Consider the following 25,382-nt stretch of genomic DNA (forward strand, 5'->3'; position numbering starts at 1 on the left):
TCAATGGTTCTCGAAGGGTTTCTTATCGACTATCACATCTGACGGGGAGACCTATCCTATCTCGCTGCTATGCCCAATACTGCAGTGCACAGTCTCAAGCGCCCAGCAGTTATGAACCAGACCTCTAGAGATCCGGATCTCTGCCGCTGCGCTCCCCCAGCGCTGGCATTCGCCTCCGTACCGACGCACCAACGAGGCAGCGAATGCCCGCGACCATCGCCGGCTCCTCCAGCAGCAACACTTTGGGCATGTCGGTGGGCGACGAAAGCAGCGCCAGCAAGAGCGCGGACGTCGCCGCCTCCGAGGACTGCGAGCCCGTGCCGCGCAAGCGCGTGGTGCGCCGTGGAGAGGTCAACTGCCGCTGGCTGTACAACCAAGTGCAGGCGTCGCGCGGCATGATCCTCATCGACACACGGACGCGCGAGGCGTACGAGGAGGACTCGATCCCGTCCGCCATCTCCATCCCGCCCGCACAGGGCTGTCGCTCGCTCGAGGACGTGATGCAGGCCCTGATGGAGGAGCAGCGCTACCTCTTCTCCAGCAAGAAGCGGAAGCTGCGGGACGTGGTGCTCTTCGGAGATGCAGTGAAGAAATCGGCCGTGGATGACGCCAGCGACGCCAAAAGCTGCGGGTGGCTCAGAAAGCTCGAGCGACTCATCATCGAGGACGGCCTCGTGACGAGCGTCAAGCTGCTGAGCGACGGCTTCCTCACGTTCAAGTACCGCTACCCGTTCTACACGACGTCGGCGCTGCTGGACGAGATCTCGGGCCAGCTCACGCGCACCAAGAGCGGCACGCACAACCTCAACTACCCGAACGAGATCCTCGAGGGCTTCCTCTTTCTAGGGAATATGTGGCACGCGCAGTCCAAGCAGGTGGTCTCCCATCTGGGCATTACGCACGTCGTAAACGCAAGTCTGGATGTGGGCAACACGTTCGAGAGCGACGGCGTCAAGTACCTCAACGTGACCATCAAGGACCGACCCGAGGCCGACATCAGCTCGTATTTTGACGCGGCGTACAGGTTCATCGAGTCGGCCAAGCGCACGCAGCACGGCCGCGTGCTGGTGCACTGCACGCAGGGCATTTCACGCTCCGCCACTCTCGTCATCATGTATTTAATGCGCGCCAACAACTGGTCGCTCGTCACGGCCGTGAACTTCGCCATGGCCAGTCGCGGCGTCGTGTATCCGAACCAAGGCTTCGTCAAGTCTCTCATGGTGGAAGAGTTCAGGTTGTACAAGGGCAACAGTATTACGTCGGACGAAGTCGATACCATGCTGCAGAACCAGATCCCAGACCGGCCTGTTCCTCTCCAAGTACACTCAAACAAGACAGAGAACTGCTCCCGCTGCCGCAAAATGTTTTCGCTGCTGGAGTGGAAGCACAAGTGCAGCTACTGCCGCAAGGCTTTCTGCAGCAAGTGTACCAGCACCCGACTGGCGAACCCGGAGCGCGAAAAGAGCGCCGCAAGCAACGGTGCAGTGGACGAGCAGCGTCCTCGACGTGTGTGCCAAGTGTGTGTGAGCAGGTTGTGGCAGATCAATTTGCCACGTTCGCGCAAAGGACTTCAGTCGCGTGTCATGCAGCGTTGCAAGCACCTGAACGTGAACAGCCTGTCAACGTTTGGACGCACAGTCTGCATCTCGTATTTTGAAGGCACCGAGGCTCAGGTGATCATGGATGTGCTCAAGATTCGGTTCGGTGTGAAGGAAAACCAGATCATTGACATTTCTCGCGAGGATGGGGAGCCTATTCGCACTGTGGAGGAGATCGTAGAGCTGCTGGACGAATCGGAGGTGTTTGTGTCTGTTGGTAAGGCCGGCAACATTCAGGAGTACAGTCAACGAGGGACGAAGCAACAGCAGGTACACGCATCGTCCTCGGTGTCGAGGAACACCAACAGCAATCACCGGCATTCAAATGCGCGTCACCACCACCAGGAACGCACCCGACAACATTTTCGACGAGAGCTGCAGTCTCCCCGGGAACGGATATTCCGTGAGCGGAGTTCTTCGGAGGGTGTCGTGGATACGCTGCAGCAAATCGAGACCTGCGGTCGCCATCCAGATGCGCCTCGTACGCGGTCTTTCCAGATGGAAACTACCGGTAGCGTGGTTGAAGAGACTGCCGCAACACCGCCGCCACCTCCTGAGGATCCCGAGGTTGCGGAGCGCAAATTCCGAGAGTTGTGGAAGCTGTCGTTCCCGTCGATGGGGCTCATCGAGCGTGCTGCGCTGCTCAAGATCAAGCGGCCCGAGATCCTCATGGACGTGATGCTTGGTATGAGCAGCCTCTCGTGCGGTGCACTCACTCTTCAGGAGTTCAGCCAGCGCCTCATCGAGCTGGGCTATGCGGACTCGGATCGTCAGGCGGTGATCTCTCTGCTGGACACGGCTCGCCGCGCCACTGGGCGGGTAGTCGGTTGATTGTTGCCGGTATACACTAGAAAAATGAGTCGTAGGATAAGTAATTTATTTGACGTTGAAGCCTACCATTGAATAGCTCATATTCTTATCGTCTCTATGCACGAGTACGGAGCACGCGCTGCCTACTTCTTGTCGACGCTTGGCTGAGGGTAAACGTACTCCGTGCCCTCCATCTTAATCCGGCAACGGTGAACAGTGAGGGTGAACTGCAGCTTGGGCAGCAAATTCGTCGGGCTCGAGTGTCTAGGTGTGGGTGCCGGCGACGGTGTGTTTCTAGTCGACCCATTGAGAATCGTCGAAATAGCGAGCGCGGCACCGACCGTGAGGCAGCACTTGTGCGACCAGTGGAAGCCATCCACGCCATACAGCAAGTGAACGAACAAACACATGAGCAGGAAGCCGATACTGGAGCCTTCGTCCACCCACTCCACCCACTTGGGCAGTCTCTCCTGCGCGCTTTGCGGCTTGGGTGACTTCAACCTCATTTCCTGCGAGAGAACCTTGCACGTCACTGAGACCTCGATCTCAGTGGGGAACTCGGCATCTGTGACTTCAATCCAACAGACGCGACCGGCGTCCCAACTGCTCATGAGCGCCTGGGTGCCAATACGGCCAATACCTCCATCCTGTAGCAGGATGACGCATGCGCCTCCCTGTGGAATCACGCCGAGGTCCAGCTTCTCGCCCCACTCGGTTCGTCGCTTGATCACCTTCTCCGCCGGCCGCGCGTCCCGGTCGCTCACGTGCACGACCGAGACCATGGCCACCCGCGGCGGTGACGCTTCCTGTTCGTTCGCAAACAGGAGGACGCTTTTATACTCTAGTGAAACAGATCAACGACACGGCAGAAAGCACGACACACAAAGGCGCCGTAAGACGACCTACTTACGAAATGAGAGAAAAGCTCATGGTTGCGAGCTAACAAGGTGGGGCTGGGCAGCGCCTCCGGAAAGGGGGCGGAGCTCGAGGGACACTCACGTTGATTCGCCTTCCCGGAGCGCAATACCTTGCGCTGCTCCTCAATTGCGATGGACCAGCTCTCGCACGTCGACGCCTCTCGGATGGGGGTTCGCATCAAGTACAGCCGGTCCTCCTGTCAACAACAATATTTCCAAGTCAGTCCTCATCCAACAGGACGGACGTCATTGCACCATACACTCACCGTGCAGATCTCGAGGTAGTAGTGTTCTACTCCAGGTTCTACGGTCGAGTAGGGCGCTTCGTCTTCCGGCATGGCCCGTACCCTCGTGATGGAGGATAATGCGATCTAAAATGCGTATCCACGTTGGTTTTACCTCTGCAAATCTATAGCGACGATAGTCTGTAGGTAGTTTGTACGACGTACGTGGCCGCGCTCCTCTCCCAGCAGCTCGAACTCGGTGGCTTTGCGGTAGTAGTGCAGCGTCTCGGGCGTGAGGACGAAGAGACGCGACGCCCAGCCGCCGCGCACGGCGCCGTCGCGGCGCTTCTCCAGTTGGCCGCAGAACAGCACGCGGCCGTAGACGCCGTACTCGAGCTCCCCGGAGCCGCCCACGAGGCTCATGGACGACGTGGTCGACGCCAGCGGCGGACGCGTCGACATTGGGAGTTGCTCGGGATTGTGACGATGATGATACACTGAAGAGGTTTTCCGATCGCTGCGCTTGGATTGGTCGAAATGCGGACTAGTCTGAGCATTTCTGAGGAGAGTCTGCGACAGCGCGGTGTACCCTAATTACGGTACCCAGGCTTTTTCACGAGGGAGCGATGGGCCATTTCGCATCTGGGAACACGAGTTAGAGGAGGATTTCTGCGATGCTGTTCCTCGAGTCGGAGAACAAGATCATCAAGGAGGTGCTGGAGGGTCGACTGGGGGAGAAGTGCGTGGGGCTGGCGTTGGGGGAATTGTGCGCGTAGAATGCCGCCTGATTTTTGATTGTTTGCGACTGAGTGCAGAGCCCCTCGCCCCGTGGAGTCTCTGGAAATCCGCCTGTGCGACTTTGACGGTGCGTTGCAGCAGGGAGAATGGATACAATTGAGAGGATATATTACTGCAATTGCTGGGCTGACGCTGGGATGGGTGTGCAGATGTGCAGTATGATTTGTCGATCGTGGACAACCTGCTGACAATCTCCATGGCCTACCCGCCCTACAAGACGCTGGAGGGGTGAGATTCACCACCTAGTAGCATAGTGAGGATGGAGTGCTGACGGTGGGCTTTTTGTCAAGACTGGGTGCCAAGCAGATGTTCGCCGTGACGTACCCGGAATTCCAGCTCGTCGCCCCAAAGGCGGGCTTTGACTTTTCGCTGCAGGTCAACGTGGATGTGATCACTCCGGCCAATGCAGGTGCGTGTGGTTGGCTTCGGTTGTCGTTGCTGGTAGTTGGAGTTGATATTGAACTATGTTGCCGGTTTCGGGCCCATGTAGCTTCTTTCATTGAGCGCGTCTCGATCCTGAAGCGCAACATTCTGGGCGCTCCGTTCGAGCAGTGCTTTGAGGCACTTCAGAGCGGCAACGCGAGCACCCTCGGTCCGGTGCAGATCCCGTACCGTCGTAACGAGACGATCTATGTGCTTCCTCAGGCGGACCGTATCGTCATTGTGTACTCGGTCTGCTTCGAAGACAAGACCGACCAGGCGATTGCGCGCGTGTTCCTGCAGGTATGTTTTTTATGCAGTTACCTTGGCCCAGGCGACAGTGTTTATTTGTATTTAGGGAGTAGAGTACTAAATCATGAGGCTATGCCATCTACCTGCAGGAATTTGTGGACACCCGACGCACGGTGAACAACGCGCCGCCCGTGGCCTTTGGCAAGGACCCGCCGCTTGAGCTGCGCGGCGCCCCCGGCCTGCGCAACTCGTCGGACCTGGTTGGTTACTTGAGTCTTGCCATCTTCCCCACCCATGTGGACACGACCGAGAAGCGTATCAAGGCCGCGACGCTTGTGCAGGGTCTGCGTAACTACCTGCACTATCACATCAAGGCCTCCAAGACGTACCTGCACATCCGCATGCGAAAGCGCGTGGACCTGCTGCTGCAAGGTTTGAACTCAACATGCGTGTGCCTTGCGTATCCTACGTACCTAACGTCGTATTCCGTTGTGCTCTTATCAGTGTTGAACCGTGCCAGCCCCGAGAAGGACCAGTCCAAGACCCAGAAGAAGACCTTCACCGGCAGAACATTCGCGCGCGCTTAGACGATGAAGGAGAAAAGAGAACGAAATGTCGTCCGTGCCAAGACTATTTTCCAAGGTTTTCCGCGTGTATCCAGCACTTCTAATAAGACAAAAAGCAATGCAGCAAAAACTTCAACTTCGGTGTTCGACCCACATGACGAACAACAGTTTCCAATTTTCGAGAACCCATCATTCGTCATCTTGTCATTCTACGCCGCTCATCATGATGCTCCAGTCGCTTCGACACCGCGCCACAGCGCTCCGGGGCCTTCGCAGCCAATTCACAGCCCTCAGCTCTTCGGCCAGTGAAGAAGTAGCTACAGTTGTCGAGAAGAAGAAGGAGCAGGAGCAGCCTGTGGTGGAGACGACGTGGAAGACGCTGGTCGTGGGCGAGATCGTGGACTTGCACCCGCACCCGCAGGCGGACCGCCTAAACGTCTGCGCCGTAAACATTGGGGACAAGGAGAACCTGCTGCAGATCATCTGCGGTGCGCCCAATGTCCGTCAAGGCGCGCACGTTCCGGTGGCTAAAGTGGGCACCAGACTGGCCATCAAGGAGCCCGAGAGCGGCAAACTGTACGGACGCTGGTAGTTCCTTTGCTGCTGTGTTATTTGCAGCAGTTTACAGGTGATTGTGTGATTTGACGTGTAGGAAGAAGCTGAAGATCAAGAAGTCCAAACTACGTGGAGAAGTCTCGCAGGGCATGATCTGCTCGGAAGCGGAACTCGGTCTGGCGGACGAGAGCGACGGCATCCTCATTCTCGAGGACGACGCGGAGGTCGGTGGTCTCGTGTTTGAACACGGGACAATTGCCAGTCGCCTACAAGCACGCGGTATTAAGGTTTCTACGCCGCAGCCCAAGGTCGCAGCTGATCCTCTTCAATCGGAGTCCACGCAGCAAGAGTAAGGCGATGGTGCTGTGAATATCACTAGAAAACTACTACACGTTGGAAAGCAAAACTGGTCGTTGTCTTCTTAAATTGAAAAGCTGGTAAAATGCAATAGAAAGTGAAGAAGTACAGGCGCTTGACGGCAGCCAAGAGGCTCGAGCTGCCGATAAAATACACACGGAAGGAAAAGCTAGCTGCCTCTGGCCGGCTTGGTTCACGGAAACTTGACGCAATACACCACGATGACACGGACGAGAAGAGTTTCTATAGCGCTCCGCCACCTCGTTCACTCATTTCTTTCCAACGCTTGCTCTGGAGATTCTTTGGGGTAAGTGCAGCACTGAATCGTTCGTAATCTGAAGAGGGCGTCCATTCATCACTTGGCGGCTTGGAGATTGGAGAGGGAACACGGCCCGTCTTTTAGTCGCGGGGTTCGGTCACGTTAGTCTGTGAGCAAAGCCTCTACCGCTTCTGCGGCATGTTGGCGACGCCGTCGAGGAACTCGACGGTCTGGTTGCCCACGGTCACGTGCAGGAAGCCTGTGGGCTGCTTGACCTCATAAATAGAAAGCTCTACGGGTGTGGGGACGCCGGGTGACACAAGCAGCACGTCTGTCTGTTGCTGGTGCTGGGGCATGTCCATCGGAGGCGGATGGGGCTGGTACATCTTGCTCATCATGGACTGCATGTACATGGCGCTCTGGTTGCTGCTGTAGACGGGTGAAGACAGACGCATGGCGCTGGACTCGGCGTACATGTGCTGGTGTTTGCTGAGCAGCCCGAGCGTGGCGCCCGGCGGCGCGAGCGACGGCGGCGATGAGACTTCCATCTGGTTCTCCAGGGCGTAACCCCCGCCGTACCGCAGATGCTGCAGCTGAATCTGCGCCGCAGCGTCCGCGTTCGACGTGTAGTGCGTGTGTGCGGAGAATGGGAAGCGCGAGGACGGCGCTCCGCTGTATATGGTGGCCATGGCTGGCAGGCTTGGGCTTGGACTGGGGCTGGAGAGGCCGCTGCTTCTCTTCTTGGGCTTTTTGAGTGTGCCCGCTTGCGTTTCTGGTCAGGCAGAGGACCGGCGGTTCAGTTTGAGCGTATTTTTGGCCAATCCGAGAATGGCTGCCACGCGGCGATTGGACTAAAAATAGACGAGGAGTGGTGGTCTCCGTACGATGCAGTCATTATCCCACACATCTCGCATATACGGGACACCTTGTCCAGCATGCAGATTCCCCGCAAAATTCTTTAAAAACTTTGCGCACACCGATGATGATCCAAGTAAGTGCACCTGCACTACGCTAACCACCAAGCTCCATGCGAGGAAAGTCTCCAAGCGGAAACGGGATCTTCGAAATCAGACTCCACGCGACGAGGCGAGTGACAAGTTGTTAACAGTTCCCACTGAAATTCAATCCAGACAATAAGAGAGCCCGACAGCCTACAGACCGAGCTCGCTGAGGCCCGGGTGGTCATCAGGACGGCGGCCCTGCGGCCAGTGGAAGCGGCGGTCGCTCTCGTCGATCGGGAGGTCGTTGATGCAGGCGAAGCGCTTGGCCATGAGGCCTTGCGCGTTGAATTCCCAGTTTTCGTTGCCGTACGCGCGGAACCACTGCTGCTGCTCGGCGTCCAGCCACTCGTAGGCGAAGCGCACGGCGATGCGGCTGCCGTCGAAGGCGAAGAGCTCCTTGATGAGTCGGTACTGCGTCTCCCGCGCCCACTTGCGCGTCAGAAAGACCTCGATTTCCGCCCGCCCCGTCACAAACTCGGAGCGGTTGCGCCACATGCTGTCGACTGTGTACGCGAGCGCTACGCGGCTCGGATCCCGCGAGTTCCACGCGTCTTCGGCTGCTCGGACTTTTAGCGCCGCAGATTCGCGCGTAAACGGCGGCACCGGCGGGCGCGCGGCCTCCTGGCTCATGCTTCGCGCACCAAACCCGTTCTGCAACGCAGTCATGCGGTGCGCGTGAGGTCCAGTCCAGCGGCGTAGCGACAGCATCGAAGAAACTTTGGCTCTGGTTCCCCAATCAGATCGGGATTTCACAATATCGCGTCCACCACACCAAACAATAGGTTTATTCACCGGGTTTCGTCATTTTTCGTGGTTGCTACACCTGCCGAGATGAGTCTCTTCAGCGCACCCTTGGAGGAAGGGCTGGCGTTCGACACCGGACCCGAGGGCGTGTTCGCTGTGCAGGACTATGCGCTGAGCACGAACAAGGCGGTGCGTGTGGAGCGCGCGAGCGGCGCGGACCGGCGCCTCGTGTGCGCGTCGGAGCAGCCCTGCGGCTTCTTCGTGCAGATCTACCGCCAGCGGCTGCAGGCCAAGAAGTACGGCAAGTGGTACATCGCGTCCATGCAGCTGGCACACTCAGAGACCTGCGACTCCAAGGGCCGCCTCACCACACGGCAGATCGCCGAGCTGCCGGCCTTCATGGCGGCCGTGCAGGCCTCCCCCAAGGCCTCCATCGAGTCGCTCGTAGCGCTCATGCTGGAGCGTCACGGGATGTCGTTGGAGAGGCAGGTCCGTCTCGTGTACCGTGCCAGGGACCTGGTGCGCAATGGCAAAGCCGTGGTCCGCAACAACTTTCTCCTGAGTCAGGACGCGCCGCTGCCGACTAGGCAGTTCGTGCATCGCCCTGTGAAGAAGGACCCGTCCGAAACCAAAAAGCCCAAGAACCTCGACAGAATGGCGTGGACGGACATTTTGATTGAGTCGCTGCTCATTGAGAGGATCGTTAAGCATGGAGCGCAGTTTATTGAGGCGGGACATCAGTCGCAACATCGAGAGTTGTGGGACATCATCCAGAAGGAGTTCAACGAGATGCACGACGTCACGGTCACGGTGCCCCAACTGCGGGCTAAGTTCAGGTACTTGCGCGACCAGTACCTGCGCGCACGTGCTGATGAGGAGGAGGCGGCGAGAGATACGGACAAGCTGGTGATCTACCCGCGCTGCTGGGATATGCTGGCCGAGTACTTTGGAGATGTGCCTCGGAGTAGCCCGGGTGTCGATGTGAACAACGAAGAGGTTATCGAGGCAGAACCAGCTACCAACCAAGCTATTCAGTCAGCTCCTGTATCGATACTTTCGGTTCCTTTTCAGCAGGCGCTTGTGCAGCCAGTCCCTTTTCAGTCGACCCCTGTGCAGGCAGTTCCTATGCAGTCGGACACTATGCAGATCATCCCTGCGCAGCCATCTCCTGTGTACTCTCCCCCTCAAGCTCAACTTCCAGTAACTCAGCAGACTTCTTCGCCTGCACGCTCCGATGCAGCTTCAAAGAGAAGAAGGTTGACCCTGGAGGCCTCGGTACTCCAGCCAGAATCACGTCTTGGTGCATTCAATCCTGCGCCGGCCGCTGTGCCGCCCGTGAGCAGTGATGTTGCGGTGAAGCTGGAGACTATTCAGAGCACACAGAGAGAGATGGCTCGATCCATGGAAGGCATGAAGCAATTAGTGGAGCAGTCGAATGAGGCCATTCGAAGCCTGCAGCAGGCTCTGAACCAGTCGAACCAGGTGAACGCTGCTCTGTTGGACTTCCTGAGGCGTCAACCAGGTGTGTAAGTGGATGAAGGGATGACTGTATTCGACTATATTTTACGCCGATGTGATTATTTGCTAAGTTACTTCTCAGGCGGCGTTCACCTTTTGGTGGTTCTGGTTTTCGAAAACCTGGAGTTCACGTCGAAGAATCTTGCCGGTAGCGCTTTTCGGGATGGCGTCAATGAACTCTACCTGTCGCACCTTCTTGAAAGGGGCAACCTTCGAGGTGACGAAGTCCATCACGTCCTTCTCCGTCAGTTTAGCCGCGTTCGTGGGATCCTTCAACACCACATACGCCTTGGGAATCTCCTCGCCGAAGGCGTCTTTGCCTCGGACGCAGCAAGCATCAGAAATCTGCGGGTGGTGGTTCAGCACGTCCTCCAACTCGGCTGGCGCCACTTGGTGGCCCTTGTACTTGATCAACTCCTTCACGCGATCCACGATGAACACAAAGCCGTCGTCGTCAATGTAGCCGATGTCACCAGTGCGCAAAAAGCGGTCTTCGGTGAACACGCTCTTGTTCGCCTCGGCATTGTTCGAGTAACCGAGCATGACTTGCGGACCCTTGTACAGCAATTCTCCGTGCTCACCCACAGGCAGGTCCTTGTCGCTGGCGGTGCATTTCACGCGAAGCTGGGTGTTCGGCAGCAAACGGCCAACACTTCCCTGTTGTGGCCGAACATATCAGCGGTGTTGTTAGTCATCTCAGCTTCGCAAGTATTCAAGAGATCCACAGCACTCTTACCGGCTTGCGGTAGGCGTCCTCGGCATAGTTGACAGCCGGCGAGGCTTCAGTCATGCCGTACGCTTGCTTCACAGTGACCTTCAGTCGGTCCTTGACAAGGTTCTCCACCTCCTTGCCCATCGGTGCGCCTCCCGACACGAGGAATTCAGTCGACGAGATGTCGTACTTCTCAACCAGAGGGTGGTGGGCCAGGAAAAGTGCAACGGGAGGAGCAATGTGCGCTGCTCGGATCTACAGTTTGCAATTGCAAGCATCAACGAAGGATCAGTACCCGTGCGCAACCCAACAAGATAGCTAAACATGCTGCACTTTACCTTGTAGGTAGATAACGCTTCCAGGAAAGTCTCAGGATCAAACCGAGGCAGGACCACCTTGGCAGCGCCCTGGTATAGCGACAGGTGGAGCAGCATCATGCCGTAGATGTGGAAAAACGGCAACAGGCCGAGCGAGTATCCGCCCAGATCCTCGACTTGGTCGACCTGAAGCGCGTTCGACAGAATGTTTTTCGCGCTCAATGCGACGCCCTAAGTGTCATCACAAACAATGTGAATTGGTCAACTTTAAATCAACCTTGAAGACAACCAGCGCTCAAAGTATACCTTAGGGACGCCCGTCGTTCCGCTCGAGAACGGCAGCAAGACGTTGCTCTGCGGGTCGATCTTCTCGAACTGGAAAGTGCTGTCATCGTGTTGGGTCAGCTCACTGCAGCACAAACACAAAGGACACGGTCAGCACCCCGCTCGTTACTTCCTCCAACCCATCAACGAAGCCCTCACTCGATGCTCTTGAGATTTTCTCCTGCCTCTTGGCTGTGGCCCATGGTGTAGATGCACTTCTTGCCGACATTGCACAGTCTGGCAGCCTCGACCGCCGTCTTCTCGAGCTCCTTGTGCGTGATAATGTAGTTCGCATTGGCCGCCTTGATCTGCACCGCCAGCTCGTCGGGTAGAAACATGGGCGACGCAGGAGAGCACACTGCACCCAGTGACGTGAGCGCTGCATCACCGGAACGACAGTCAGCAATCCGTCCTTTGCATCCGTTTCACATTACAAATAACGTACCGAGCACGGCCGTGGGGTAGTCTAGGCAGTTGAAAGAGTGCAAGATGACCGCCTGCAGAGCCACAACAGCGTCAGTCTTGTCTACAGACACTAACATCCTCCGATATTAACATACGTCGCCTTTCTTGACACCGTCTTTGGCGAGCGCAATGGCGAATCTTCTTGCACGCTCGTGCAACTGCTTGAAGGACAGCTTCTCGTGCGTAAGGCCGCAGATGAAGGCCGGCTTGTCCGCGTGGACGCTAAGCTGGTCGCCCACGATGTCCCAGATGGTCTTATCCGGGATCGCCACCTCCGGGTGCGGAGATTCGTGCACGATCATGGAGAAGGACCGAAAGAGCGGCGTCGGATGTCGCAGCAGGCGCGGGGCGGCAGCGCGGGCGGACACCGAGCGGAGGAGGCGGCGAGCGAGCATTGCAGAGGAGACTTGGGCGGTGGACGGCAAAATCGTGAGTGACGTCGAGTTTTGGCGCGTGGTCGAGTTGAACTTATGGCATGCGTCAAACAAACAGCGTTTTTGGCCAATGGGAGGCTGTTAAACCATGTTGAAGTTGTTCGTCGCTAATCCGTCGCTAATCAGCCGCGTTTGCAAATCACCGGGGCGGAGGCTGGACCATTTGGGAATAGATCGGCTTGGGGGCAACTACGCGCCGAGCCCGGAGGCTGCGGATCGTATTGTTGGTTCTGCTGCGCTTGGTTGCAGGGCTCCGGGAGCTGATCCATCTGTGCAGCCTTGCGGTTGGAGCCGCCCAGAAGCTCCTCTCTGATCGCAGTACTGAGTGGAATCGTGAGCGGAGGTGGAGCGCTCGAGCGAAGTGTTGGTGCGGAACCGGTGGATCGATGCGGGCTTTCGACGCGTTCATATGCAACCTGGTCATTGAGTACAAGTCATGGATCGAGCTGTCGGCAAGCAATGCTCATCGACATCCCGAGGTCAACATGTTGAAGCTGGTAGGAGTGGGTCATGTCATCGTCATGTTTTCAAATCGCCCGCCGCTCTGTCAGCAATGCTCAGTGAGCGCAATCGAGAAGAGCGATACTGCATCCCTCCAGTCGCCGAGGCTGGAAGGCGATGCCAATGCCATCGACATGACGTGCTTTGAGAGAGTTGGTTGCTTTTGTGCCTTGACGTCGAGGGATTAAAGCGCCGTAGGTGATCGTCGCGTTCGGGTGTCGGAAACAAGTCTTGACAGGGTCGCGCCGCGGACTTGGACGATAGCGCATCCAGCTCGAGTCGATATGCTACATGCAGTTTGCCTAGTGGCCATCGCTGAAGCCTGGAGATACACACAGTGAAAGCCGGAGCTGTGTAGCACACGCGAACACTCTCGCACGCGCGCAGGAACTGTTATCGCATATAGGGCTCCGCAAAGTCGCGGTAACGGTTCGTTCTGAAATGTTCAGGCGCCAAGTGCAGTCGAATACGCTGTGGCTTTTGTCCGACGCGCTCCACCTCGCTTTACCTTATGCAGCACAATTTGTGCTTGCTTCGAGCACTGGACCCAAAACCATTAGCACCGACGCACATCCTTCGTTGGCAGCGACGTCCGGTGCCTGCTTTTGAGTCACGAGCGACCATCGATACGAGGGGCTCCGCTTGAAGTGGGCGGACTGGGTGACGATGCCGACGCCGACGTCCGGACAGCAGTGCGGAACTGTAGTCAATCCAGGATGCAGATGCCTCTTTCCATTGCGGGTGCCTTCCCCGCTCTTCCCATTTCTACCATTTTCCTTCGCCAAATGAACAGTAGAAAACGCCATGGCGTTTTGTGTGCCAACGGTTTCCAAGGAGTCGGCATGTGGGTGATAGTCCTTCGTCGGAAACTCGAGCTTATGGTCGCTTGTCCTCGAAACGATCGGTCTCATTGCGGCTTTTGCGCTGGACATCTCACGCCTCCTGCGACGACATCGACCAACGGCGCTCTTCCTGGAGCTCTAGTACCTCAGCTATCTTGCGCCGCGTTCCAGACACGACGATCAACTCGGTTCAAATGAACCACCACGGACATGCAGGCTTCCCACTGCGATCCGACTTCTTCCGCAGCCTCCCTTTGGCCAAATTCAAGAACGACAAGCTCTACCGACTAGCCAAGACGAACGCTCTCGCGTGCTTGAACCAGTCCTTCAACGACCAGTGGAGATACGTTCCACCCGAGAAGGACGGCACGCAGATCCGCAAGGACACGAGCAACATGGCCGTATCCTACCGCCTCGTGCGTGCAGCCACCGTCCTGCGTTGCCAAGAGCACGAGGTCAATCAGGTGATCGCCAATACCAACTCCGAGAGCTGGCGCGAGTTCATGCGCAAGTGCTTCGGCAAGTACTATGTCGACACTCTCATTCTCCACAACGTCACTAAGCCCAAAGATGCCAACACGAACTCCACGTCGACCACCAACAGCTCTGTTGACGGTGTTCAACAACAGGAACGCTTTGACAATCAACCGGAAGGCAGTGCCAGCGGGGAATACACAGACAACAACTCCGTGGACAAGGACATGCCCGCTGAAAATGAAGGAAGGCGCGGCAGTGTCTGGGAAAAGGGGACGAGCAACAACGCGGAGCAGTACCAGCGTCGAAACTCCGAGGCCAGCTCGGTGGACATGTCTTCAGGAAAGCTGCCATCGGAATGCAGCAGCTCCAACACAGAGGAGCGTTTGAAAGAAGAGGCTGCCGCTGCTGCGGATGGACTGGGCGAACAAGCAGAGGAGATGTTGACCGTGAAATGGGCTGCTTTCGAGACTGGGCTTTCAGGGAAACGAGACGTGTGTCTCGTGGACTATCTCTCCTTGGCGTATGTGCCCAACTCCGAGCCTCGGCAACGTGTGCACGTGTGGTGCTTCACGGCAGCTGATGGCGATCGCGTCGGCTGCATGGAACTCAAGGATACTCACAACGTGGCACGCACCAAGCTCACGAAATTGGGCGTCTTCTGGCGCAAAGTCTCCGAGGACGAGACTGAGGTCATCGTGTGTGGCAGCTTTCCGTCCAAGCACGCTTCGATGGTTAGTGCTATCTTGCTGAGCTGCCTCAATCGGCTGCAGGGTATTGTGGAGGATCTGCGCATGAGCAACCAGCTCTACATCCAGCGAGCTACGTGGGTCAAGAACAACGAGCGCACCACCTGCAACCTCTGCACGCGCAACTTCCACGCGCTTCGACGCAAGCACCACTGCCGCCGATGTGGTGAGCTCGTGTGCTCAGACTGCTCTACAGTTGAGACCATTGATCTGCCGGCGATCGGCTACTCGAAGCTGCGGCTCTGCAAGGTCTGCTCCATTCGAGCGCGCACCACACCACTCAAGCAGCTCGCCAAGACCAACGTATTCGACCACTTAGTGCGTGCGCGTAGCCTCAGCAACCTCGGATCAGCAGCCGCGAACTCATCATTTGCCCGCTCTTCATACACCGAGAACAACCAAGCGAATAGCCACGAAGACAGCTACAGCCACAGCACCACCTCGGACTTGGCCCCATCTTTTGGTGGACCGGTGGGCTACGACAACCGCACGCAGAGCTCCTTCACAGCGAACTGCAGCTCCAACGATAGCAATCTCGATGCCCCGCTGGCTTCGACACAAGATTCTTTCACTGAATATACCATCTCCAGCCACGGTCCCGAAGTAAGCGATGCCTCCATCGACGTCAACGAGGTCACCGCGGTGGTGCACCCCATGTCGGCGTGTCTGACCTCTCCGACGGAAGAATACGACGACTTCATCGATGAGCGCTGTCTGAAGACCCAGCTGCGTGCCATGGAGCAGAAGAAGAGATCAATCGGTAGCAACAGCAACATGTTCGACCTTCTGTGCGAGTTGGCGTGCCAGACACTCAACTGTCCCATTGCTTCGGTCTCGATCCTGGATGACAAAGGCCATTTCATCAGCTCTGCCGTTGGGCTCGAAGGGAACTCTGCGCTCGAAGAGGAGCTGTCGGTCTTCATCGAGAACATCATGGGCTCCACTCCAGCCATTGTACTGGACGCCAACGTGGACAAGCAGGCACTGAAATTCTTCTCGCCACGCGCACTGCCAGGTATCCGCTTCTTTGCCGGCTGTCCGATTTACTCGCGCGCAGGCAAGAAGCTAGGCTACGTCTGCGTTGCCGACTTCGCCAAGCGTGACACGCTCGGAGCAAGCTGTGCATTCACCATGGAGCGGCTCGCCACACTCGCAGTCACGACGATGGAGCGCAACATCAGCAACAAGAACAACAGCTCCAATGGAAGCACCAACAACGTCGTCGAGGAAGCTGACTTTACGGGGAAGCGAGCACCGCCACCACCGCCTATGCATCCAGCGATGCTTTTTGACCGGCCTACCAGCAACGGCAAAAACAGCAGCAATGGCGCCAAGGAACGAAGCGCAGAGTCCGAGGCGTTGGTCGGACGTGTGTACGAGATTGTGGAAGATGAGATGCCTCCCATGGCCACGCCATCGACCGTCAACTTGAATCCGACAACGGTCTCAACACGCTCGGGTACCGGTGAGCGGAGTGCTGGATACTATGAGGCCCAAGAGCGCATGCGCAAGTTACTGCTGAAGTCCTATCACACACAACAACAACTCGCGACGGGTGGATCGCCGCAGTAGGCGTCGGTGGATAGCAGCATTTCATTTTGTACACACGTTTCATTCTCGTTAGTAAGATAGGAATTGAGTTTTCACATTTGCGAACCTTGTTGTTTTTGCCTGTCAACTCTACGCATATACATTTGTGTGGCTAACCACCGCTCACCTGACGATTACGACTCCCACGCTAACCGGTAGCTTACTCGTCGGTGACGCAGCCCTCCGAAGCAGACTTGACGTTCTTAATGAACTTGTACAGCGTGCCACGGGTAGCCTTGAGCGGAGGGGCGACCCATTCCTTCTTGCGCTGGGCCATCTCTTCGGCAGACACCTCAATGAGATCAATGCAGTTCTTCTCGGCGTCGACAATGATCTTGTCACCGTTCTTCACGAGCGCAATGGGACCGCCGACCTGCGCCTCGGGGGTAATGTGGCCGATGATGAAGCCGTGCGAGCCGCCGGAGAAGCGGCCGTCCGTGAGCATGGCGACGTCCTTGCCGAGTCCAGCTCCCATGATCGCCGACGTAGGGCCAACTGCATTAGCATCACCAATCGTTAGTAACGACGTATACATGTACTTCACATCGAGTAGCCAGCAGGATAATTGTACTTACGCATCTCCGGCATGCCGGGGCCGCCCTTCGGGCCTTCGTAGCGGATGATGACGACGCTGCCCTTTGTGATTTCGTTGTTCTCCACAGCTGCAAGCATGTCTTCTTCGCAGTCGTACACCTTAGCCGTACCAGTGAACTTCAGTCCTTCTTTGCCGGTGATCTTGGCAACCGAGCCCTCCGGAGCCAAGTCGCCACGCAGAATACGCAGATGGCCGCTTGATTTGAGCGGGCGGTCCACAGGGTGAATGATCTCGTGGTTGTCGGAGAGATCGGGCACGTTCTCGAGGTTCTCGGCCAGCGTTTTGCCGGTGACCGTGAGGACGTCGCCGTTAATGTAGCCCTGCTTCATCAGGTACTTCAGAACAGCAGGCGTGCCACCCACACGGTGGATGTCCTCCATGACGTATCGTCCACTAGGCTTCACATCGGCCAGGAACGGCACGCGCTCGCTGACCTTCTCGAAGTCGTCGATAGTCAGCGGAATGCCCGCCGCACGAGCAATAGCGATCAGGTGCAGCACCGAGTTGGTGGATCCACCCAGTGCCATGGTAATGGTGATGGCGTTCTCGAATGACTCTCGGCAAAGAATGTCAAGCGGTCGGATGTTCTTCTCGAGTAGCAGCTTGATCGCCTCACCAGCACGCAGACACTCATCCTGCTTCTCCTCCGAGGTAGCCGGTGCGCTGGAGGAGTACGGCAGGCTCAACCCCATCGTCTCGATAGCTGTCGCCATCGTGTTGGCTGTGTACATGCCACCGCATGCACCAGCACCAGGACAAGCATGCCGAATAATGTCATGACGCTCTTCCTCCGTGATCTTGTTGGTCAGGTAGGCGCCGTACGCTTCTGACGCAGATACGTAGTCAATCGTCTGCCCCTTAGACGTGCAGCCAGCGCGGATCGTGCCACCGTACACCATCAGCGACGGACGGTTCACGCGCGCCATGGCGATGACACACCCAGGCATGTTCTTGTCGCAGCCAGGGATACAGATGTTGGCATCGTACCATTGACCGCCCATGACCGTCTCGATCGAGTCAGCGATCAGGTCGCGCGACTGCAGACTGTAGCTCATGCCATCCGTGCCCATGCTGATGCCGTCGCTCACACCGATCGTGTTGAAGCGTAGCCCCACGAGACCCGCCGCGTTCACGCCCTTCTTCACCTCGCCAGCCAGGTCGAGCAGGTGCATGTTGCACGGGTTACCCTCCCACCACATGGAGGCGATGCCGACCTGCGGTTTGTTCATGTCGTCCTCGCTCATTCCTGTGGCGTACAGCATGGCTTGCGAGGCACCGCGGGCCTTGGGCTGTGTCACGTTAGCGCTGTAGCGGTTGATGCGCACGCCGTCGACGGCCTTGGGGACGTCGCTTCCGGCGGTGGCGAAGGCGCGATGCAGCAGCGTTTGGCGCACAGGCGAGCCGGCGCCGGAGCGCATGGTCTTGCTCAGCATCTCTTGAGAGGGACTTACAAGGTCCGAGGCGTCTGGAGGAATGAGGCTGGCGTTAGATACCTTGGGATCACTTCCCGGTGGTTTGGTCGGCGTTTGGCCAATCAAACGGGGCAGAAACGGGATGATGTGTGGCGCACACTGAATGCGATGATTACGCGCACTTCAACGTGAGCCGCTCGATCATTCCCGAGTTTTCGTGTGGCGGTTGCCGCTGCTGGCAGCACTGCTTGGAGTGCTCCCCCTGGGAGTCAAGGACGAGGTTATTGATGAGCTTCTAACGTATATTTGTCGCGTTTAGACTGGTACGACCCCGCGCAGAACGGCTTTTACTCGTCGGTGACGCAGCCCTCGGAGGCAGACTTGACGTTCTTAATGAACTTGTACAGCGTGCCGCGCGTGGCCTTGAGCGGAGGAGCGACCCATTCCTTCTTGCGCTGGGCCATCTCATCAGCGGTGACGTCCACCAGGTCGATGCGGTTCTTCTCGGCGTCGACAGTGATCTTGTCACCGTCCTTCACCAAAGCGATAGGACCGCCGACCTGCGCCTCGGGGGTGATGTGGCCGATGATGAAGCCGTGCGAGCCGCCGGAGAAGCGGCCGTCCGTGAGCATGGCGACGTCCTTGCCGAGTCCAGCTCCCATGATCGCCGACGTAGGCGCAACTGAAGTGGCAAACGCAAAACACATCAAGTCAGAAACAGACAACTCAAACATCTCAAGACCGGAAGCAGGTGACAGGAGACTTACGCATCTCCGGCATGCCGGGGCCGCCCTTCGGGCCTTCGTAGCGGATGATGACGACGCTGCCCTTCGTGATCTCGTTCTTCTCCAGACCAGCCATCATGTCCTCTTCGCAGTCGTACACCTTGGCCGTGCCCGTGAAGACAAGGCCCTCCTTTCCGGTGATCTTGGCCACCGAACCCTCCGGAGCGAGGTCACCGCGCAGGATGCGCAGGTGGCCGCTTGACTTGAGCGGACGGTCCACAGGGTGGATGATTTCGTGGTTGTCCGTCAAGTCAGCCACGTTCTCGAGGTTCTCCGCGAGGGTCTTACCCGTCACCGTCAGGCAGTCGCCGTGGATGAAGCCCTGGTTCAGCAGGTACTTCAGCACGGCAGGCGTGCCACCCACGCGGTGGATGTCCTCCATCACGTACTTGCCACTGGGCTTCAGGTCGGCCAGGAATGGCACGCGCTCGCTGATCACCTCGAAGTCGTTGATGGAGAGCGGGATGTTGGCAGCACGAGCAATGGCGATCAAGTGCAGCACGGCGTTGGTGGATCCACCCAGAGCCATGGTAACCGTGATGGCGTTCTCGAAGGCCTCGCGGCTCAAGATGTCGAGCGGCTTAATGTCCTTCTCCAGCAAAATCTTCATGGCCTCGCCGGCGCTCAAGCATTCGCCCTGCTTCTCGACCGAGTCGGCAGGGAAGCTCGACGAGAACGGGAGACTCAGACCCAGCGTCTCGATAGCCGTAGCCATCGTGTTGGCTGTGTACATGCCACCGCACGCACCAGCACCAGGACAGGCATTGCGGATGATGTCGTGGCGCTCCTCCTCGGTGATGCGGCCAGCGATGTACTCACCGTACGCCTGGAAGGCCGAGACGATGTCGAGCGTCTCACCCTTGGAGCTGCAACCAGCGCGGATCGTGCCACCGTACACCATCAGCGACGGACGGTTCACGCGCGCCATGGCGATGACACACCCAGGCATGTTCTTGTCGCACCCAGGGATGCAAATGTTGCCGTCGTACCATTGACCGCCCATGACCGTCTCGATCGAGTCGGCAATGAGTTCACGCGACTGCAGACTGTAGCTCATGCCATCCGTGCCCATGCTGATGCCGTCGCTCACACCGATCGTGTTGAAGCGTAGCCCCACGAGACCCGCCGCGTTCACGCCCTTCTTCACCTCGCCAGCCAGGTCGAGCAGGTGCATGTTGCACGGGTTGCCCTCCCACCACATGGAGGCGATGCCGACCTGCGGTTTGTTCATGTCGTCCTCGCTCATTCCTGTGGCGTACAGCATGGCTTGCGAAGCGCCGCGAGCCTTGGGCTGCGTCACGGTGGCGCTATAGCGGTTGATGCGCACGCCGTCGACGGCCTTGGGGGTGTCGCTTCCGGCGGTGGCGAAGGCGCGTTGCAGCAGCGTCTTGCGCAGCGGTGCTGAGGCGCCTGGGCGCAGCATGGTCTTACTCAGCATCTCTCTTGCTGTCGAGCGGTCGGATCGGAGACTGAGCGGCCGGGAGCGAGGTTGATGCTGGTGGTGCAGAGACTGGATGAAATGTTTGTCCAAACACCAATTCGTGTTATATACGGAATTGCACTGATTGGGCGATAATTATAAAGCGTCTTGGGATTGGCGAAAAAGCGGGGCCTTAAGAATTTTCTTGCTCCATGTGTTGAAGCGAAACTCCTGCCATTCCGGTGGTCCGATGCAGCGCAACAATGTGGAGGAGGAGTACGACTTCAAGCACGTGGCGGCCACGCTGGAGGCCATGGAGACTAGGCGGAGGAGGCGGCAGCAGTTTCCAGTCACTCGCGACTTTGATTTGGCCCCGGCAGAGCTTTCGAGTGGCGGGTCAGACGACGACAGCGATGGTCGCCAGTCGGACAGCACCAGCTCCTTGCCTAGTGACGGCGATGGCAGTCCGTCGCAGCATTTACGGGCAAGGCAGCAACGCGGACGAGGTAGAACACGAAAGATCAGGCTCACGGACAGTCTCGACCTCTCCATGTCCGTATTGAAAATGCCGAGTAAAGAGCAAGCGCTATCACCAACATCAGCAGATGGGCCAATGCACTTCAAGACGCGAGATGAGGAGCTTGCACTGGCGCAGGGCAAGCATTTCAAGCTCGATGCTGTCGGCAAGGAGTCCAAGATTCCGAGGCTTGTGCAGCAGCGCAGGCAGCTGCATGCAGTCACCGACCGCACCACATCGACGCGAGATAAGATCAGCCACCAGACAAGATCTCCGCACGCAAGCGAGTTGAGCAGAGAAGTACTCAGCTCATCGAACACTACGGCTCGACTCCATCATCCAGTCTCTCATCTGCCGAGCTCAAGGACGGATTTACGAGATGAAGCGTTCACCGTTGGAGAAAGCGTGCTGGCTCTACCGTCGGCTACAGTGCCCGAGACGCCGAAGTCAGGTTCGCTGCTGTCCAGCGGCAGTGTAAGCGTGTCAACAGCATTAGCACAAGCGACGATGCTTCCCTGCGCAAAGGCACCTACGCGTGGTGTATCTAGGTCCGGCCAACCTAACTTTTCAAAGAAGCTGGATGGACGCAACACCAGCACTCCTGCTGTTGGAAGTGCATCTGATGAACTCGACTCCACATCTGCCGAAGAGCGACAACTACTTCAATCTTTGGAGAAGCTTGACCACCGTCTGACAACTGTTAGTGCTGTCGTGCGTGACGGCGGTCAACTGCAGACTCAAAGCGATCAGGTTCATCGTCTGGTTAGCAGCAACACGAAAGGCTCTCACTCATCGTGCACTGCCGATGAAATTGACGAGGAAACGCTGCGAGCTGCAGCATACGGAGGAGGTACGCATTGCAAACTCCGACAGCCGGCAGCTGCGTCAGTGCGTTCATCCTCCGTGAAGCGTGCCGAGCTATCAACTGGTATTCACAAGGCTCGAGTTCGCTTGGGCGGCGCGTTCATCCAAGACACTGGCCGCAACGTTGACGGAACTGGAAAGCACAAAGTAGTCGTGAAGAAAGATCTAGCACATTTGCTAATCTAAATGAAAACACTTGATTCACCTTTGAGATAATATCTGTCCACAGCAAGCGCGTTCCTACATCCCTCCGCAATCTACGATCGCAACTTCATTTTCGGACAGAGGACGACTATTGCCCTTGCTAACTTGCACATTTTGCATCGCATCCACAACCTCTAGCCCTTCAATCACCTCGCCGAAGACCACGTGCTTCCCGTCGAGATTCTTCAGGCCTGCCTTCGTTGTGATGAAAAACTGCGCATCATCAAGCAGGAGGGAGAACATTATTAGTGCTCCGCCATCACACGTGTTAACGTTAGCAAGGATCACGATATGCACTTCGTACCTGCGAGCCATTGGTGTTCTTGCCAGCGTTGGCCATCGACAGAAGCCCAACATCGTCGTGTGGGAGAAACTTTTCATCCTTAAAGTTACCCCACAGATCTCCATGAGGAGTACCACGATAAATGCTTTGTCCGCCGGTTCCGTCACCCGTTGTGAAATCTACAAAAACAGTAACGAGGTCAGCATAATATAGGATGAAATAAATTTGAATGGTCACAAAAATTCTACCTCCGCCTTGGACGACAAAATTCTTGATGATGCGGTGGAACTTGCTGCCCTTCAAGTGCAGGATTCCGCCCTACATAGCAAGCAGCAAGTAAGTATAAAGGACACACACCAAAAGTGGCTACTCAGAATCACACCTTTTCGCCAGTGCATAAAGCGCGGAAGTTCTCGGAAGCGAGCGGGATTTCATCCTTCAGCAGGCGCATGATGATCCTGCCGGCTGGGGCTCCAGCGATCGAGATGTCCATGTACACAGTGGGGTCCGTGTCTTTCGTGATGAACTTTTTCTTCCTTTCCTTCAAGCTCAGCCCGGCGTCAGTCACATAACGCTCGTGAAGTTTTTGAAACAGCTCTTCTTCACGACCCGCGTACAGCTCCAGCGTGCGATCAACTGCATCCAGCTTTGTCGGGTTGTACCGGGTGTAAAAGCCCACCAACCGATCCTTGAACGCAGATCGAGGCCCTTGAGAGGCTGTAACCCCCTCGCTCGTCACCGTGCCTCCAGTAGCAGCACGTGTGACTGCTTTAGCTTGGCTGGAGCCCAAGCCGTAGCCTCTCCGCAGCAGCTTTTCCGCGAGGCTCGCTTCTAAGCTGCCATCCATCTTACGTGAAGCCTTTTGTCTTTCTCCGATATTTGCAGCTTCGTCCACCAGCTCTTGGTGCTGTTTGCGCCACGACTGCTGCGAGCGCTGCCGGAACGCGGCGTCGGGGCCGATGGAGCCGCTGAGGCTCGAGCCGCCCGAGGAGCTGAGCTTCCGCTTGGCGTCCTGCGCTGCTCGCTCCAGTTCATCTAGCACCGGCTCGTTGCGCAGCTGTTTGGCCTCCTGCCACTTCTGGAGCGACTTGCTCTTGAACGCCGCGGCCAGCGCCACACTCTCCGGGTCCGTCACGACCTTGGCGTCGGCATTCCACTGCGATTCACGCACAAATAGCAACCACATAAGAAGATCAGTCACTGTATTTTACCCCCAGCGCACTATTGCCGCCTTCTCTGCTGTCCAGCACTCACATCGAACAGGCGCAGCGGGTGCCTCGGCAGCTCCGCGTCCGCCATGGTCGCGTCAGAATTGTGGCTTATGTGTCATACACGCATATGGTGTACGACACCTTATTTTAAATACGACGTAGTGATTCGCCGAAACTTTTCGCGAGCCAGCGATTGGCCAGGGACAGCGACTGGCATCGGGTGGCTCGCAGCTCTTCGTGCATATGCAGCGGTCTCCATTTCCTCTTTCTTCCCCGGTGAAACCTCGTTGCAGAAAATGGTGTTTGAGAAGCCGATTATCGTCGACTGCCGCGGCCACCTGGTGGGCCGTCTTGCCTCCCTGATCGCCAAGGAGCTCCTGCAGGGCCAGCACGTCGTGGCTGTGCGTTGCGAGCAGCTTGAGATCTCCGGCTCGCGTACGTATTCCCCCTGCTAGTGAAGGAATTTTGTATTCAGAGACAGACAGCGCCGCGTCCTCGCACACGTCCAGCAGCTCGCTGCCCATGGGCGTCCGTGTGTGTACCCAGGCCTGTCACGTCGCACAGAGAAACAGGAGTGTCTGCACTCGTAGAGATTTTTTAAGTGTGGCAAGGAGTGCTGCGCCTTGAGTGCGTTCGGCTTTCCGACGACCGCCTGTGTCGACTCGAGGATCGTCCGTCGTATTGTGGTCTCTTCCGGATGCTGCGTTCCGTGTCGGATTTTGCTGCGAGGTGAAGCGTGAAGATGCGGAACAGAGTGAAGGCGGTAGCTGATGCGATGGGCCGAGTCGCCTCAGACGAGGAAATGACGGATGTAATTCGGTGCAACCTCCCCAAACATGCAAAAGTCGCTGCGTGCAGACACCCTGCGGATCTGCGCGACATCTCTGAATGTTGTCGTGGTGAAGCAGCGGTGTGTCATGCCGTCTGCTGTGTGGTCTTGAGAACGGATTACTCATGTGATCTGCTCTTGCGTCCACGATACAACAGACGTGCGCAACAAAGTCAAGTTCTTCCAGTTCTTGAACAAGCGTACGGCCACCAACCCCAAGAAGGGCCCCATCCACTACCGTGCCCCGTCGCGCATGCTGTGGCGCACGATCCGTGGCATGCTGCCGCACAAGACGGCCCGTGGTGCCGCCGCCCTCCAGCGCCTTAAGGTACGATCTAGTCAAGTCGAGACGGCGTTTACAACTATGAGCTAATGACCTACTTTTTTATTAATTTCAGGTGTTCGACGGCATCCCGTCGCCGTACGACAAGCAGAAGCGTATGGTCGTCCCTGCTGCTCTGCGTGTGCTGCGCCTGAAGGCCAACCGCCGCTACACCGTCCTTGGCGCCCTTGCCTCGGAGGTCGGCTGGCGTCACGCCGAGCTGGTCAAGCGCCTCGAGGCCAAGCGTGTGCTCAAGTCCGACGCTTTCTACAAGAAGAAGGTTGCCCAGCAGAAGCGTCTTGGAGAGGCCGAGTCCAAGGTCTTCGCCGAGAACTCGGAGCTCAAGCCCACGCTTGCCAAGTACGGCCACGCTCTTTAAGTTGGTGGCTGCTTCGGTTGGTTTCTTGGTTCGCACCTTGGAAAACAATAGCAGACGCTTACGCAATTGCGTCACTTGTTTCTAATTACAATGGAAACGTTTGAGGAAATTTCACCGTTCTCGGCCTTTGCTCC

General features: G+C 57.2%; 14 protein-coding genes across 15 annotated transcripts; 7 read left to right on the forward strand and 7 right to left on the reverse strand.

Annotated features, from left to right (window-relative positions):
• Nucleotides 1-203: 203 nt before the first annotated feature.
• Nucleotides 204-2,429, forward strand: KRP23_10784 (Dual specificity protein phosphatase 4; the record flags this gene model as incomplete). Its single annotated transcript, XM_067881275.1, has 1 exon — nucleotides 204-2,429. One exon carries the CDS (start codon nucleotides 204-206, stop codon nucleotides 2,427-2,429), a length of 2,226 nt encoding a protein of 741 aa, XP_067741537.1.
• A 122-nt stretch (nucleotides 2,430-2,551) lies between these two features.
• On the reverse strand, nucleotides 2,552-4,011 carry KRP23_10785 (uncharacterized protein; the record flags this gene model as incomplete). Of its 2 annotated transcripts, none has more annotated exons than XM_067881277.1 (4): nucleotides 2,552-3,249; nucleotides 3,408-3,522; nucleotides 3,592-3,696; nucleotides 3,775-4,011. In XM_067881277.1, 4 exons carry the CDS (start codon nucleotides 4,009-4,011, stop codon nucleotides 2,552-2,554), a joined length of 1,155 nt encoding a protein of 384 aa, XP_067741539.1. The 2 variants fall into 2 exon arrangements, with proteins under 2 accessions (XP_067741539.1, XP_067741538.1); XM_067881276.1 differs by having other exon boundaries at nucleotides 2,552-3,214; nucleotides 3,319-3,522.
• A 212-nt stretch (nucleotides 4,012-4,223) lies between these two features.
• KRP23_10786 (putative actin-related protein 2/3 complex subunit 2) lies at nucleotides 4,224-5,606 on the forward strand (the record flags this gene model as incomplete). The annotated part of the gene is made up of 7 exons (XM_067881278.1): nucleotides 4,224-4,288; nucleotides 4,365-4,414; nucleotides 4,497-4,575; nucleotides 4,638-4,756; nucleotides 4,838-5,070; nucleotides 5,169-5,451; nucleotides 5,524-5,606. 7 exons carry the CDS (start codon nucleotides 4,224-4,226, stop codon nucleotides 5,604-5,606), a joined length of 912 nt encoding a protein of 303 aa, XP_067741540.1.
• Nucleotides 5,607-5,808: 202 nt separating this feature from the next.
• Nucleotides 5,809-6,493, forward strand: KRP23_10787 (Phenylalanine--tRNA ligase beta subunit; the record flags this gene model as incomplete). The annotated part of the gene is made up of 2 exons (XM_067881279.1): nucleotides 5,809-6,161; nucleotides 6,238-6,493. The coding sequence occupies 2 exons, from the start codon at nucleotides 5,809-5,811 to the stop codon at nucleotides 6,491-6,493; spliced, it is 609 nt and encodes a 202-aa protein (XP_067741541.1).
• Nucleotides 6,494-6,938: 445 nt separating this feature from the next.
• On the reverse strand, nucleotides 6,939-7,445 carry KRP23_10788 (uncharacterized protein; the record flags this gene model as incomplete). Its single annotated transcript, XM_067881280.1, has 1 exon — nucleotides 6,939-7,445. One exon carries the CDS (start codon nucleotides 7,443-7,445, stop codon nucleotides 6,939-6,941), a length of 507 nt encoding a protein of 168 aa, XP_067741542.1.
• A 462-nt stretch (nucleotides 7,446-7,907) lies between these two features.
• On the reverse strand, nucleotides 7,908-8,465 carry KRP23_10789 (uncharacterized protein; the record flags this gene model as incomplete). The annotated part of the gene is made up of 1 exon (XM_067881281.1): nucleotides 7,908-8,465. The coding sequence occupies one exon, from the start codon at nucleotides 8,463-8,465 to the stop codon at nucleotides 7,908-7,910; it is 558 nt and encodes a 185-aa protein (XP_067741543.1).
• A 123-nt stretch (nucleotides 8,466-8,588) lies between these two features.
• Nucleotides 8,589-10,031, forward strand: KRP23_10790 (uncharacterized protein; the record flags this gene model as incomplete). Its single annotated transcript, XM_067881283.1, has 1 exon — nucleotides 8,589-10,031. One exon carries the CDS (start codon nucleotides 8,589-8,591, stop codon nucleotides 10,029-10,031), a length of 1,443 nt encoding a protein of 480 aa, XP_067741544.1.
• Nucleotides 10,032-10,097: 66 nt separating this feature from the next.
• KRP23_10791 (putative 4-coumarate--CoA ligase 1) lies at nucleotides 10,098-12,139 on the reverse strand (the record flags this gene model as incomplete). Its single annotated transcript, XM_067881284.1, has 7 exons — nucleotides 10,098-10,676; nucleotides 10,756-10,986; nucleotides 11,070-11,279; nucleotides 11,355-11,457; nucleotides 11,532-11,751; nucleotides 11,818-11,869; nucleotides 11,933-12,139. 7 exons carry the CDS (start codon nucleotides 12,137-12,139, stop codon nucleotides 10,098-10,100), a joined length of 1,602 nt encoding a protein of 533 aa, XP_067741545.1.
• Nucleotides 12,140-13,808: 1,669 nt separating this feature from the next.
• KRP23_10792 (RUN and FYVE domain-containing protein 1) lies at nucleotides 13,809-16,409 on the forward strand (the record flags this gene model as incomplete). Its single annotated transcript, XM_067881285.1, has 1 exon — nucleotides 13,809-16,409. The coding sequence occupies one exon, from the start codon at nucleotides 13,809-13,811 to the stop codon at nucleotides 16,407-16,409; it is 2,601 nt and encodes an 866-aa protein (XP_067741546.1).
• A 178-nt stretch (nucleotides 16,410-16,587) lies between these two features.
• Nucleotides 16,588-18,455, reverse strand: KRP23_10793 (Dihydroxy-acid dehydratase; the record flags this gene model as incomplete). Its single annotated transcript, XM_067881286.1, has 2 exons — nucleotides 16,588-16,922; nucleotides 17,003-18,455. 2 exons carry the CDS (start codon nucleotides 18,453-18,455, stop codon nucleotides 16,588-16,590), a joined length of 1,788 nt encoding a protein of 595 aa, XP_067741547.1.
• A 326-nt stretch (nucleotides 18,456-18,781) lies between these two features.
• On the reverse strand, nucleotides 18,782-20,657 carry KRP23_10794 (Dihydroxy-acid dehydratase; the record flags this gene model as incomplete). Its single annotated transcript, XM_067881287.1, has 2 exons — nucleotides 18,782-19,116; nucleotides 19,202-20,657. 2 exons carry the CDS (start codon nucleotides 20,655-20,657, stop codon nucleotides 18,782-18,784), a joined length of 1,791 nt encoding a protein of 596 aa, XP_067741548.1.
• Nucleotides 20,658-20,889: 232 nt separating this feature from the next.
• On the forward strand, nucleotides 20,890-22,206 carry KRP23_10795 (uncharacterized protein; the record flags this gene model as incomplete). The annotated part of the gene is made up of 1 exon (XM_067881288.1): nucleotides 20,890-22,206. The coding sequence occupies one exon, from the start codon at nucleotides 20,890-20,892 to the stop codon at nucleotides 22,204-22,206; it is 1,317 nt and encodes a 438-aa protein (XP_067741549.1).
• Nucleotides 22,207-22,260: 54 nt separating this feature from the next.
• KRP23_10796 (Peptidyl-prolyl cis-trans isomerase CYP18-3) lies at nucleotides 22,261-23,806 on the reverse strand (the record flags this gene model as incomplete). Its single annotated transcript, XM_067881289.1, has 5 exons — nucleotides 22,261-22,437; nucleotides 22,529-22,686; nucleotides 22,756-22,825; nucleotides 22,890-23,663; nucleotides 23,762-23,806. The coding sequence occupies 5 exons, from the start codon at nucleotides 23,804-23,806 to the stop codon at nucleotides 22,261-22,263; spliced, it is 1,224 nt and encodes a 407-aa protein (XP_067741550.1).
• A 208-nt stretch (nucleotides 23,807-24,014) lies between these two features.
• Nucleotides 24,015-25,248, forward strand: KRP23_10797 (60S ribosomal protein L13a; the record flags this gene model as incomplete). Its single annotated transcript, XM_067881290.1, has 3 exons — nucleotides 24,015-24,153; nucleotides 24,706-24,875; nucleotides 24,946-25,248. The coding sequence occupies 3 exons, from the start codon at nucleotides 24,015-24,017 to the stop codon at nucleotides 25,246-25,248; spliced, it is 612 nt and encodes a 203-aa protein (XP_067741551.1).
• Nucleotides 25,249-25,382: the final 134 nt, after the last annotated feature.

Source organism: Phytophthora ramorum (genome assembly GCF_020800215.1).
Source record: "Phytophthora ramorum isolate Pr-102 chromosome Unknown Phyram_PR-102_s0010, whole genome shotgun sequence".
Classification (NCBI taxonomy): domain Eukaryota; phylum Oomycota; class Peronosporomycetes; order Peronosporales; family Peronosporaceae; genus Phytophthora; species Phytophthora ramorum.